Here is a 10,507-nt window from a genome sequence, read left to right on the forward strand (position 1 = left end):
TACCCCAAGGGGGACAATTTGGGTTTTGGGGGCTGCTGAGCACAGTCCCATCTATGTCTCCTTCCAGGCGCTCTGGGCAGGCCAAGGGCCCCGTGTCTGCTGGGGGTAGCTCTGCACCGCCCCCCAAGGCCCCGGTACCACCTCCTAAGCCCGAGAACCCTGACAAGACGACGTCCGAGAAGGCCCCAGAGCAGACAACTGACACGGCCGTGCCTGAGCCCCCTGCCCCCGCGAAGCCCTCGCCGCCACGGCCCGCTGAGAAGGAAAAGGAGAAAGAGAGGGCAACGCGCGCGGAACGGCCGCTACGGGGCGAGCGGGGCATGGGTGGCCGGCAGATTCGGCCAGATCGGAACCTCACCACGGGCCAGCCCGCCACCTCCCGGCTGCCCAAGTCCCGACCCACCAAGGTGAAGGCCGAGCCGCCCCCTAAGAAGAGGAAGAAGTGGCTGAAGGAGGCGGCAGGCAACGCCTTGGCGGGTGGGGGCCCACCGGGCAGCTCCTCGGACTCGGAGTCGTCCCCCGGGGCCCCCAGTGAGGACGGTAAGGGGCCATCAGCAGTCGTTGGGCTGGTGGGGAGGTGACCCCATGGTTTTCAGAAAGAGGCATGGTTGGTTATTATACAGAGGGCTCCAGGCAGCGTCATCAGACAGTCATAGTAGTAATAAGTTAAAAATCATAGCTATGGCTGACGGTTATCTGGCACCTAACCATGTGACAGGCTGTCCCATAAGTTGTTTATACATGTTAACTTGCTTGATTTTTTTTACCTTGGCCCTATGAAGTAGATACTCCATATTATCCTCAAATACAGGTGAGCAAACTGATGTGGAGAGAGTTCAGCACAGCTGGGTGTGGGTGTGGAATCCCACCTGAGTTGGCTTGCATCCAGCAGAGTCTTAGGCTGTGCCTCCACACTGTTTTGGCTCAGAACAGGCACGTTCTCGGGCTTCCTAGGTGGCTCAGTGGGTAAAGAATCTGCCTGCAGTGCAGGAGACCTAAGAGACAGGGGTTCGATCCCTGAGTCGGGAAGATCCCATGGAGGACAGCATGGCAACCCACTCCACTATTCTTGCCTGTAGAATCCCATCGACAGAGGAGCCTGGCGGGCTATAGTCTATAGAGTTGCAAAGAGTCCCAGGAGTTGCAAGTTGCAAAGAGTTGACTGAAGCATGCACACGCGTAAGCAGGTTCTGAGGAGCTCTGGGGACCAGCATCTATCCTGGAAGCCCATAGACAGTGGTGTTCCCTATGACCCGCTGGGTGACTCTAGGAAACAGGCGGCAGCACCTCAGTGACCTCACCTGTAAAATGGATTAATAATAAAGTCAAGTAAAGTAAAAAAAATTCACAGTAAAGCATGTAGGAGGGTACTCGACTATAGTGAGCACCAGATGGGAGCTCCATTGCTTAGAATGATGTCTGGTTTATTATGACAGGAACAACAAAAATATATGTGCACATATGTATAAAAATATAATAGCTGACTTAGTTCTTTTAAGTGACAGGCGTCATTTTAAGCATTTTACACATTGGCTCATTTTATCTGTAGATAAACCCTGTGGGATTAGGTACTTTAGAATTCTCATTCATTTTAAAATATGTATTATTTCATTTATTTGGCTGCACCAGGGTTTGGTTGTGGCATGTGGGATCTTAGTTCCAGAGCCAGAGTGCAAACCCAGGCCCCCTACAATGGGAGTCTTAGCCACTGGACCACGAGGGAAGTCCCTAGCCTCATTTTATTGTCAACCATTTTTTAATTAATTAACTTATTTATTATCCTCATTTTTAAAGATGAGAACACTGAGGCCCTGGGAGGTGCCATGACTTGCCCAAGGTCACCTACTCTTTGAGGTGTAGTGCAGGGGTAGCTGTTTTAATGGAGGCTAAACATACAGCTCGTCAGTCAAATGAGAGAGATGGAGTTAATTCTCTTTCCATCGAAGTCCTGATGAAGTAGAAGATTTGTGGAGAATAAGAGGCTCCTCTCAAGGTTGTCCAGGTCTGGGTTTCTTTTCCTCTTGTTGCTCTGCCGCCCCCAAGCTTGCTGTCGTCGAGCACGTGGTGAGAGGCATAGCCCAGCAGCCCCACAGCTCCAGTCCTGCCAGTAGGAAAGGACCCAAGGGTAGCGATAGACTGGCCTTCCAGCTCAGTGCCAGATCTGGGAATGGCCCACATCCTGTCTCCTCTTCATCCCACTGGCCAGAACTCATAACATGGCCACACCTAGCTGCAAAGGAGCCTGGGAAATCCAGTCTTCTGTGGGTGGTGGGCTCAATCTGACCAGGTGGAGGCACCCTTGGCCAGTTACAGCTGGGTCAGGGGAAGATGCTGGCAAAGGAGGAGCTTAACCAAAGGCCCAGATTTGCAGGACTTGTTTCTTAAAACAGTTTAATTCTTTTGACTTTTAGTGTAGTCAGAGCTGTGTATCCATCTGGCAATCAACTTTAGAATATTTTCATTGCCCCTAAAAGACACCCTGCTTCCTTTGTCCATCACTTCCCTTACTCCCCCTCTTCATCCCTAAGCAACCAGTAATTTACTAATTTCTATAGATTTGCCTATTCTGTATATTTCACGTAAGGGATATCACACGATGTGCACTCCTGAAGCACTAGCAACTTTGCTTAGCGTGTTTTTGATGTTCATCCATGTTGTAGTGTGTATCAGTACTTCATTCTTTTTTTTTCTAATTGAACTACAGTTGATTTACAATACTAGTTTCAGGTGTACAATATAGTGATTGAACATTTTTATTATACTCCATTTAAAGTTATTATAAAATATTGGTTGTGTTCCCTGTGCTGTACAGTATATCCCTGTAGCTTATTTATTATTATACATAGTTGTTTATAGTATTTCATTCTTTTTTATGGCCAAATACTATTCCATAGCTTGGATATGCCACATTTTATTTGTGGACTGGTTGATGGGCATTTGGGCTGTTTCCACTTTTTGGCTACTGCTGCTGTGAACCTATATGGACAGCCCAGAATTTTCTGAACCTATGAAATGGGAGATTCTAAATTCTACACCCTAAAAAAAAATAAAAAATAAATTCTACACCCTTTGGGGAAGCTGTTCCCCAGCCAAGGGTCAGTATCTTTCTCTCAGTCTGGTTCTTTGTCCATTCACCCCGTTTGACCAGGAGCCCCTCCAGGGCAGGGTGAACCTGACTCCTGTCTGGGTGCCCTGAAGGTTCTGCCCAGACAAGGAGACCTCAGACCAACCCTCTCACTGGTCTAAGACTGGTGACTCTCCTTGTGCTAGAAGCTGATGTGTCTCCTTGGATTCACAATGAAAGTTCTAAAAAGGGGCTGTGCCCTCCCTTCCTTTAGTCCACTCTCAATCTGGCTTTCTCAGTCCCTTTCTGCAGATGTTAACTGAACACCTACTATGTGCCCTGAACTGGGGGTTCTAACCCTGAACAGAGTAGACAAAAACATGTATCCCCATGGGAGTTTACCGACTCTCTGGGGGAGTTGATCAGATAAAGATGTTATGTAATAGAATTTCATAGAAAACTATGAAAAACCATCAGTGTAAGGCTGGTTGGGATTAAGGGCAGTAGAGAAAAATAAATCTGGTAAACAGGATCCGAGTGGGATCCTGGGTGATTATTTTCAGGAGAGGGGGGAGTAGGGGAAGGTTTCTGGAAGTGACATTGGAGCCAAGATCTGAAGGCAACAGGGCTGGGGTGGTGTGACATTAGGGGAGAGAACATTCTGGACTGGGCGTGTCTGAGGATCAGGAAAGAGGCCAGGCACTGGAGGAAGTGAGGGCAGAGAAGGAACAAGACCAGATCCTGGAGAGACAAGGAACTTGGGACTTTGCAGCCCTACTGGCAGGATTTTATCACGAGCGAGACAGGAGCCATAGGAAGGTTCAGGCCGAGGCTTGACGGGGTCTAACTTCTGCTGCCAGGTGGTCACTCTGGGCTTTTGAAACTGCTGTCAGCGAGGACCGTCCATGTGGATAAATCAGGCGGTCATTTCTCGGGCCTCTTCCTAAGGGATTTTTTGGGGTCTTCTCATGTGTGGGCCCCCTGCTTCTGTTTTCTCCCCGCTACTCCTTCTTGAGTTGCTAGTGGGTGTCCCTCCAGTGCTATCTTTGGGGGATTCTCTGGTTAGGACTCTGAGATTTCACCGCAGAAGCCCGGGTACCATCCCTGGTCAGGTAACTAAGATCCCATGAGCCAGGTGGCATGCACTACAAAAAGTAAGAAGATGATCTTCCATCCTGTTGCTTGACCTTCCGTACCTCTCACTTGGCCGGCTCCCTCCACTTTTGTGAGCCTCAGACTCCTTTCTTTACCCTGGCCATCCTCCCAGCCTACCCCCATCCCCCTTCCAGAGTTCACGGAGCAGGTCCTGGTTTCTGTATCTCAGATGCAGCCCCACTAGCCACCCGCTCACCAGGCCAGACCCTCCAGGCCCCTCCCTCACCTCTGCAGCTCGGAAACCTCCAGTCCCACCCCTCCAACCCCAACTGTCCCCACCCTACTGCCCTGTCCCACAGCCCTGGCCCAGACACTGGCCCTCCTGCCCCTCAAAATCTCTGTACCTGTCCCTCCAGCCCCATCCCCGCCTTGTTCTTTCTCAGCTGCTCCATTGCCCTGGCCTCTGGTCTCCCTCTCCGATCCATCAACATGGCCTCGGAGAGGTTGCTCTCCAATTACCTTCACCCTTCCCTGCTCACAGCTCTCTCCCATGGCTCCCTGGGACCCCTCCCTAAAAAAGCCCCTGCCCTTTGCACCTCATCTTGGAGGCCCCATGTGGTCTGGCCTACACTAACCTTTGCAGTCTCAGTTCCCACCTCCTCCCTCAACCTTGCCCTTTGTGATCTGATCTCTCAGACTTGATTCACCGGTTTGGAAACCAATTCTGCTGCTGCTTTAGACTTTACAGAAACTTTGTGGAACTGGTCAAACACAAAGGTCACCGACCTGGAATTCTCTTTCCGATCTCAAGATTTGGTGCTTGTATGACCTTTAATAGCTTTCCCTGACTTGCCAGGCTGAGCTCGTGATGGTACCTGTGATTCACCCTTAGAGTTATTGTCCTGGTATTGGAGCGTCTTCCCTCAGTGGACTCAGAAGTTGGAATAATGGATCCATGTCTCCTTTTTTTTCTCCCCAGAGCGGGCAGTACCTGGGCGTCTGCTGAAGACCCGGGCGATGCGGGAAATGTACCGGAGCTATGTGGAGATGCTGGTGAGCACGGCACTTGACCCAGATATGATCCAGGCCCTGGAGGACACACATGGTAAGTGGACGCAGACCCCTAACCCCTGCTTTCCTCCCACCATGTATTGTCGTGGGGCTAAGCTTTTCTGATGTCCCTCCTCCCCTTTCAGACGAGCTGTACCTCCCACCCATGCGGAAGATTGATGGCCTCCTGAATGAGCACAAGAAAAAAGTCCTGAAGCGGCTGTCGCTGAGCCCAGCCCTGCAGGTGCTTGGGGGGCTGGGCAAGCGGTGTCTGGGACCCAGAGCTCAGGCCCAGAGGAGACATGTGCACGTCAGCCACTGTGCTCCTTCCCAGAGCTTTGGGCCCTGGAGGGGGTGATCATTGGAAGGCTCAGGCTTGGCCAGGAGAGTAGTGGAAGGCTGAGATGTTCCATGGGGATCTCTGGGCCCAGCATCCCCACCCACCCAGATAGAGACAAGCTGCGATGGCCTGGAGGGGTCATTGTCAAGGTCTGGGCTGGGCTGCTGGGCAGGCCCAGCAGAGCATGGTTATGGAGTACAAATCTGGGGACAAAAGGTGAACTAGGACCTGGACCCAGGGCTCGCTGGAGCAGAGTGTCGAGCAGATTCTGATGGCTTCTCTTGTCAACATAATTCAGGCTCTTTGAATTTCAGGCTCGAGCATGAAGTTGTCTATGTAATTTCCCTTCTGGGATGGGATGTTAGGGTGGCTCCGGAGATTCTGGGAGATAACACTAATCTGGCTCTGAGAATTCTGATGGGGATGTTAGTGTGGTGCTGAGAATTGGGCTGTGAAATATCAGGACAGCTCAGAATTCAGCCATGGAATATTAGTCTGGCCCTGAAGGTTTGTTGGGGGGGATGTTAGTCTAGTTCTGAGAATTCTGGGATGGATTTTAGGCTAGCTCTAAAAATTCTTATTAGATATTAGCCTAACTATGAAAACATGGGGTAATCTGGTTCAGGAACTCTGGGTGGGATGTCAGGATGACTCTGAGAAGCCTGGGATTGACTATTCGTCTGGCTCTGAGAAGACAGGGCTGGGTGTTGTGCTAGGATTAAAAATTGCGCTGTAATGGGAATTCCCTGTGGTCCAGTGTTTAGGACTCCATAATTTCACTGATGAGGGCACAGGTTCAGTCCCTGGTCAGGGAACTAAGATCCTGTAAGTCTTGTTGGCATGCCCCGCCTCTCCAAAAAAAAAAAAAATTTACATGGTAGAACATTAGGGTATGTCTGAGCATTATGGGATGGAATATGAGTCTGGTTGTATAATTCTGGGGTGGATGTTAGGGATTCTGGGTTTCAGGCCAACTCAGAATTTTGAGTAGGACGTGCAAGTGACTCTAGAAGCTTGGGTGGGATGTTAGCTGTCTCGGGAAGGCCTGGGCTGAGCCACAGAGCACATGATAAGGGTCACCAGCCTGGCCTAGGTTTCTGCCGTCCTTGGAGGAAACCAAGACGCTTGTGTCTTTTCTGATGGGTTTTCTGGGTGAAACCCAGGCATCTGACCACTCGGAATCTGAGAACCGGGGAGGTGGGTGGGTCTGGGGTGGGCGGGTCCAGGGAGGTCCCCCTGATCCACCGGATTCCTGCAGGACGCCCTGCACACGTTCCCCCAGCTACAAGTGGAGCAGAGTGGGGAGGGCTCCCCCGAGGAGGGAGCTGTGCGGCTGCGGCCAGCTGGGGAACCCTACAACCGCAAGACGCTCAGCAAGCTCAAGAGGAGCGTGGTCCGAGCCCAGGTGCGATGGGTAACCGGAGAGTGGGGCCTGGACGGGAAGGTTGGGGGACAGGGGCGGGGCCTAGACTGGAGGTGTGTGGGTCAGGGCCGGGGCCTGAGAGAGGTGTGGTCAGGGGCCGGGCCTTGCGGGAGGGCGGGGTCCGGGCGGGGCGTGGAAGAAGGGGCTGCCTCGTGCTGGGCAGGGTGACTGAGGCTTCTCCTCTCCACTTGCCCAGGAGTTCAAGGTTGAACTGGACAAATCGGGATACTATACGCTCTACCACTCACTCCACCACTATAAGTACCACACCTTCCTGCGCTGCCGGGACCAGGTGAGCCCATGCACGCCCCGCACGTATCACTCTGGGATTCTGCCCATCACAGGCTCCTGGCTGGACCCTGGCAGTCCAGGTCCCCGACCCGTCTTCCCTCAGACCCAGGAGTCCCACTCCCAGCCCCCTTTTCCCTGAGACACTGACCCCGAGGCCCCCAGCCCCCTCCCACCCCAGATCTACGTTTAATCCCCTACAGACCCTGGCCATCGAGGGCGGCGCGGAGGACCTAGGCCAGGAGGAGGTAGTCCAGCAGTGCATGCGGAATCAGCCGTGGCTTGAACAGCTCTTTGACTCCTTCAGCGACCTGCTGGCCCAAGCACAGGCCCACAGCCGCTGCGGGTGACCCCACCCTGGCCTGGGTGGGGGGCACCTCCTCCATGAACCAAGAATGGGGACAGAACTGTGCCCTCAGGAGTTAACCCCTGGGCCCTGTTGCTGGGGAAGGGGGGGTCACTGGTCAGGGTGTGTCCGTGCTGCCCCCACAGGGCAGGGTTCAGAGTTCGACTCCCCCCACTTCCCAAGCCCTCTCCACTCCCTCCCCTTTCCTCCCACTGTCGGGTGTACAGAGAAATTATTTATATATATGTATAAATGTCTATTTAGTAACGGTTTCCCTCCCCCACCTTGCCCCGATCCCCGCCTCCATGGCCATAGCCCCAGCCCCCTCCACCTTGTACATAATGTACAGGAAAAGTCTATGTATGGTTGAGGGGGGCGGGGCGGCTTCAGAGAGCTGGGGGACCCCTTCCCCCTCCCCGCAAGCCCTCCCTCACAGGCCAAGATCTTTGCTAAAGGCCATTCCCTCCCCAGGGCATTTGGCGTCGGGTGGGAGGGGGAAAACGCATCTTGTTAATTATTTTTAATCTTATTTATTGTACATACCTGGGGCGGGGGTCTGGGGAGGTGGAGGGGGGAGAAGGGTCCCCTCCCTTTACCCCTCCCACTCCTTTTCTACTGCGATTTGTCTGTGTCTGCTCCCTCCACCCCCACCCCCTTGTCATCTGGATGTGGTTCTATTTTTTATCAGTCTCTTCTCTCCTCCTCCCTCTCTCTAACCCCTCTGCTCCCATCTCCCCACCACCCTTCGTCTCTTGCTCTTTCTTGGGCTTCTGTACAACTCAACTTGTATACACTGTGTACACACAACCAGCCAAACGAAAACCCAACGGCAAACACTTTATCGGCTGGCTGGAGTGCCTCTGTCCTGCGGCATGGTGGGGCGGGGTAGGGGGGGTGGCATGGGCAGAGTCTGGAATCTGGAATGTGGCTTTTCTAGAGCCCTGGAAGGTGGTTGGGCTGGGTCACTGTTTTCCATTATGTCTTGCTGTGTAACAAATTAGCCCATCCCAAAACTTAATACCTTGAAAACAACAAACATTTCTATCATAAGGTTTCTGAGTTCAGGAATTTGGGAGCCAGTTAGTTGGGTGGTATTAGGGTCAGTCGTGAGGGTGCAGCCCTCATGGGTTTGACTGGGGTTGAAGGATCTGCTTTAAGGTGGCTCTCTCATGTGGCTCTTGGCTGGAGGCCTCAGTTGCTTGCTGTGTGGACTATGCCTATAGGATGGCTTAAGAGTCTTCCACACGTGACAGCTGGCTTCCCCCAGAGTGCGTGATTGAAAGGAGAGATCAAGGAGGAGGCCACTTAATCTTTACGTCCTAACCTCAGACAGTGTGCTCCACTGCTTCTGCCACACTGTTCATTAGAGGGGGGTCATTAAGCCCAGCACACACTCAAGGAGGGGAATCAAGCTCTACTTTGTGAAGGGGAAAGTATATGAGTTTGGAGGTGTTACCTTTAAACCAGTCCAGGCCGTGATGGGTGTCAGGAGTTAACCAGGTTTCTCTTAGCTCCCTGAGGTAGGCTTGAGGGTTCTCAAACTTGAGGTAGGGTTAAGATCCTAAGTGGGTTGGCATTTTAGAGGTCAGCCTGCAGAGTTGAATGTGAATTCCTGTATTCTCACGCCTTCCTGGAATCCTCAAAGAGCTGGTAGAGATGTAGACTCTTGGGTTCTTTCTCAGCCCTGAGTCAGAACCCATTTTTAAAATAAAATCCTGGGAGGATTCTAATACGCATTCAAGTTTGAGGAACAATGTTGTAGAATAAGAATGTTAACAATTTGGAGGTCACCTGGTGTCTACTAGAACCCAGCCTATAAGGTAGTGAGTAAGCCATTGTTCTAGTCGTGGACGCATCCTCAAAAGGAGACCACTGGTATTTTAGAACTCTGGAGTCAGCGTTGAGGGTGGCTGGTCAATGGATAGAGACCCAACAGAAAGTGTAAGGTGGATTATCAGCATACTAGATTCTCTTCCAGATGAAACTGAGGAAGAACCCCTCTTCTAGAACCTTGGATATTGGCTAGATCATAATCAATGTGATAAGTTTTAGAGACCTGGTTTTATAGAATAGAGGACTGCTAGTAACATTTGAGGACCATGACAGAGTGAATGATGAGCCATTTACTTTCTAGAATCATGGAATTAAGATGAGTCATTAGTGCCCTTGAACTCTGACCTATAGCACATGAGTGCAGCCTCTGTGAGGGAGTCACATTTCTGGATTCTGGGCTGCTGATGTCAAATTGGGACCAAAGTTCCCTGGATTGTCCCAGAGTAGAGATCCAGGGTAGAATTCAGAAGAAATGTTCAGAAGGTGACCTGCGGAGGCAGTATCATCCCTTTGGGGACAGAATTACCCTGTGGTTGGCCTTCAGAATTCAACTGTCCAAATTCCTGTATCAGCTCCAGCATTGACCAGACAAGTTGGATAATAGCCTCTACCCTCAGCTTTGTCATCTGTAAAATGGGCTTCTGTCAAAAAGGAAAGCTATTTGTTTGAAGCACTGTTCAGTGCATAGCAGGAGACCCTGAGAGGTTTGGTAGCGGTCCAAGAGATGGTGAAAAGGGAGGAGAAGCAAAGAACTATAAAGATGGATAAAGCGAGGGACATTAAAACCCCCAAGGGATTTGAAATCATTGACAAGCCCTGCTAAGCCCAGGGGAGGGCAGGAACCTGAGACTTACAGGCACACACTTCACCTAGGCAGATGCCAACTGGGCCAGCCCAGCCTCTTTGCTGTTGTCTGACCAGCTTTGGCATGGTGGTGGCTGCAAACTTTCCAAAAATGGCGTGCCAGTTGTCATGTGGGTTTTGTATCTGTGCCTTTTTTAGGGGCAAGCAGTAGCTTTCGTCACTTTCTCAGAGTGCATCTTGGTCTTCTGAGAAACGAGGTGTCCC

The 10,507-nt window shown here is 51.6% G+C and overlaps 1 protein-coding gene across 3 annotated transcripts in view; it reads left to right on the forward strand.

The window, feature by feature from the left end:
• The window catches only part of PRR12 (proline rich 12), a 29,398-nt gene extending 20,951 nt beyond the window's left edge, over nucleotides 1-8,447 (forward strand). For all 3 annotated transcript variants that reach the window (XM_002695118.5, XM_059877082.1, XM_059877083.1), the window contains 6 exons: nucleotides 68-540; nucleotides 5,139-5,264; nucleotides 5,356-5,453; nucleotides 6,808-6,954; nucleotides 7,169-7,264; nucleotides 7,464-8,447. In XM_002695118.5, the coding sequence (XP_002695164.2) occupies nucleotides 68-540; nucleotides 5,139-5,264; nucleotides 5,356-5,453; nucleotides 6,808-6,954; nucleotides 7,169-7,264; nucleotides 7,464-7,610 (1,087 nt within the window). In that variant the 3' untranslated portion in view covers nucleotides 7,611-8,447. The remainder of the gene's footprint in view (nucleotides 1-67; nucleotides 541-5,138; nucleotides 5,265-5,355; nucleotides 5,454-6,807; nucleotides 6,955-7,168; nucleotides 7,265-7,463) is intronic.
• Nucleotides 8,448-10,507: the final 2,060 nt, after the last annotated feature.

The sequence above is a fragment of the Bos taurus genome, chromosome 18, assembly GCF_002263795.3.
Source record: "Bos taurus isolate L1 Dominette 01449 registration number 42190680 breed Hereford chromosome 18, ARS-UCD2.0, whole genome shotgun sequence".
In the NCBI taxonomy this organism is placed as follows: domain Eukaryota; kingdom Metazoa; phylum Chordata; class Mammalia; order Artiodactyla; family Bovidae; genus Bos; species Bos taurus.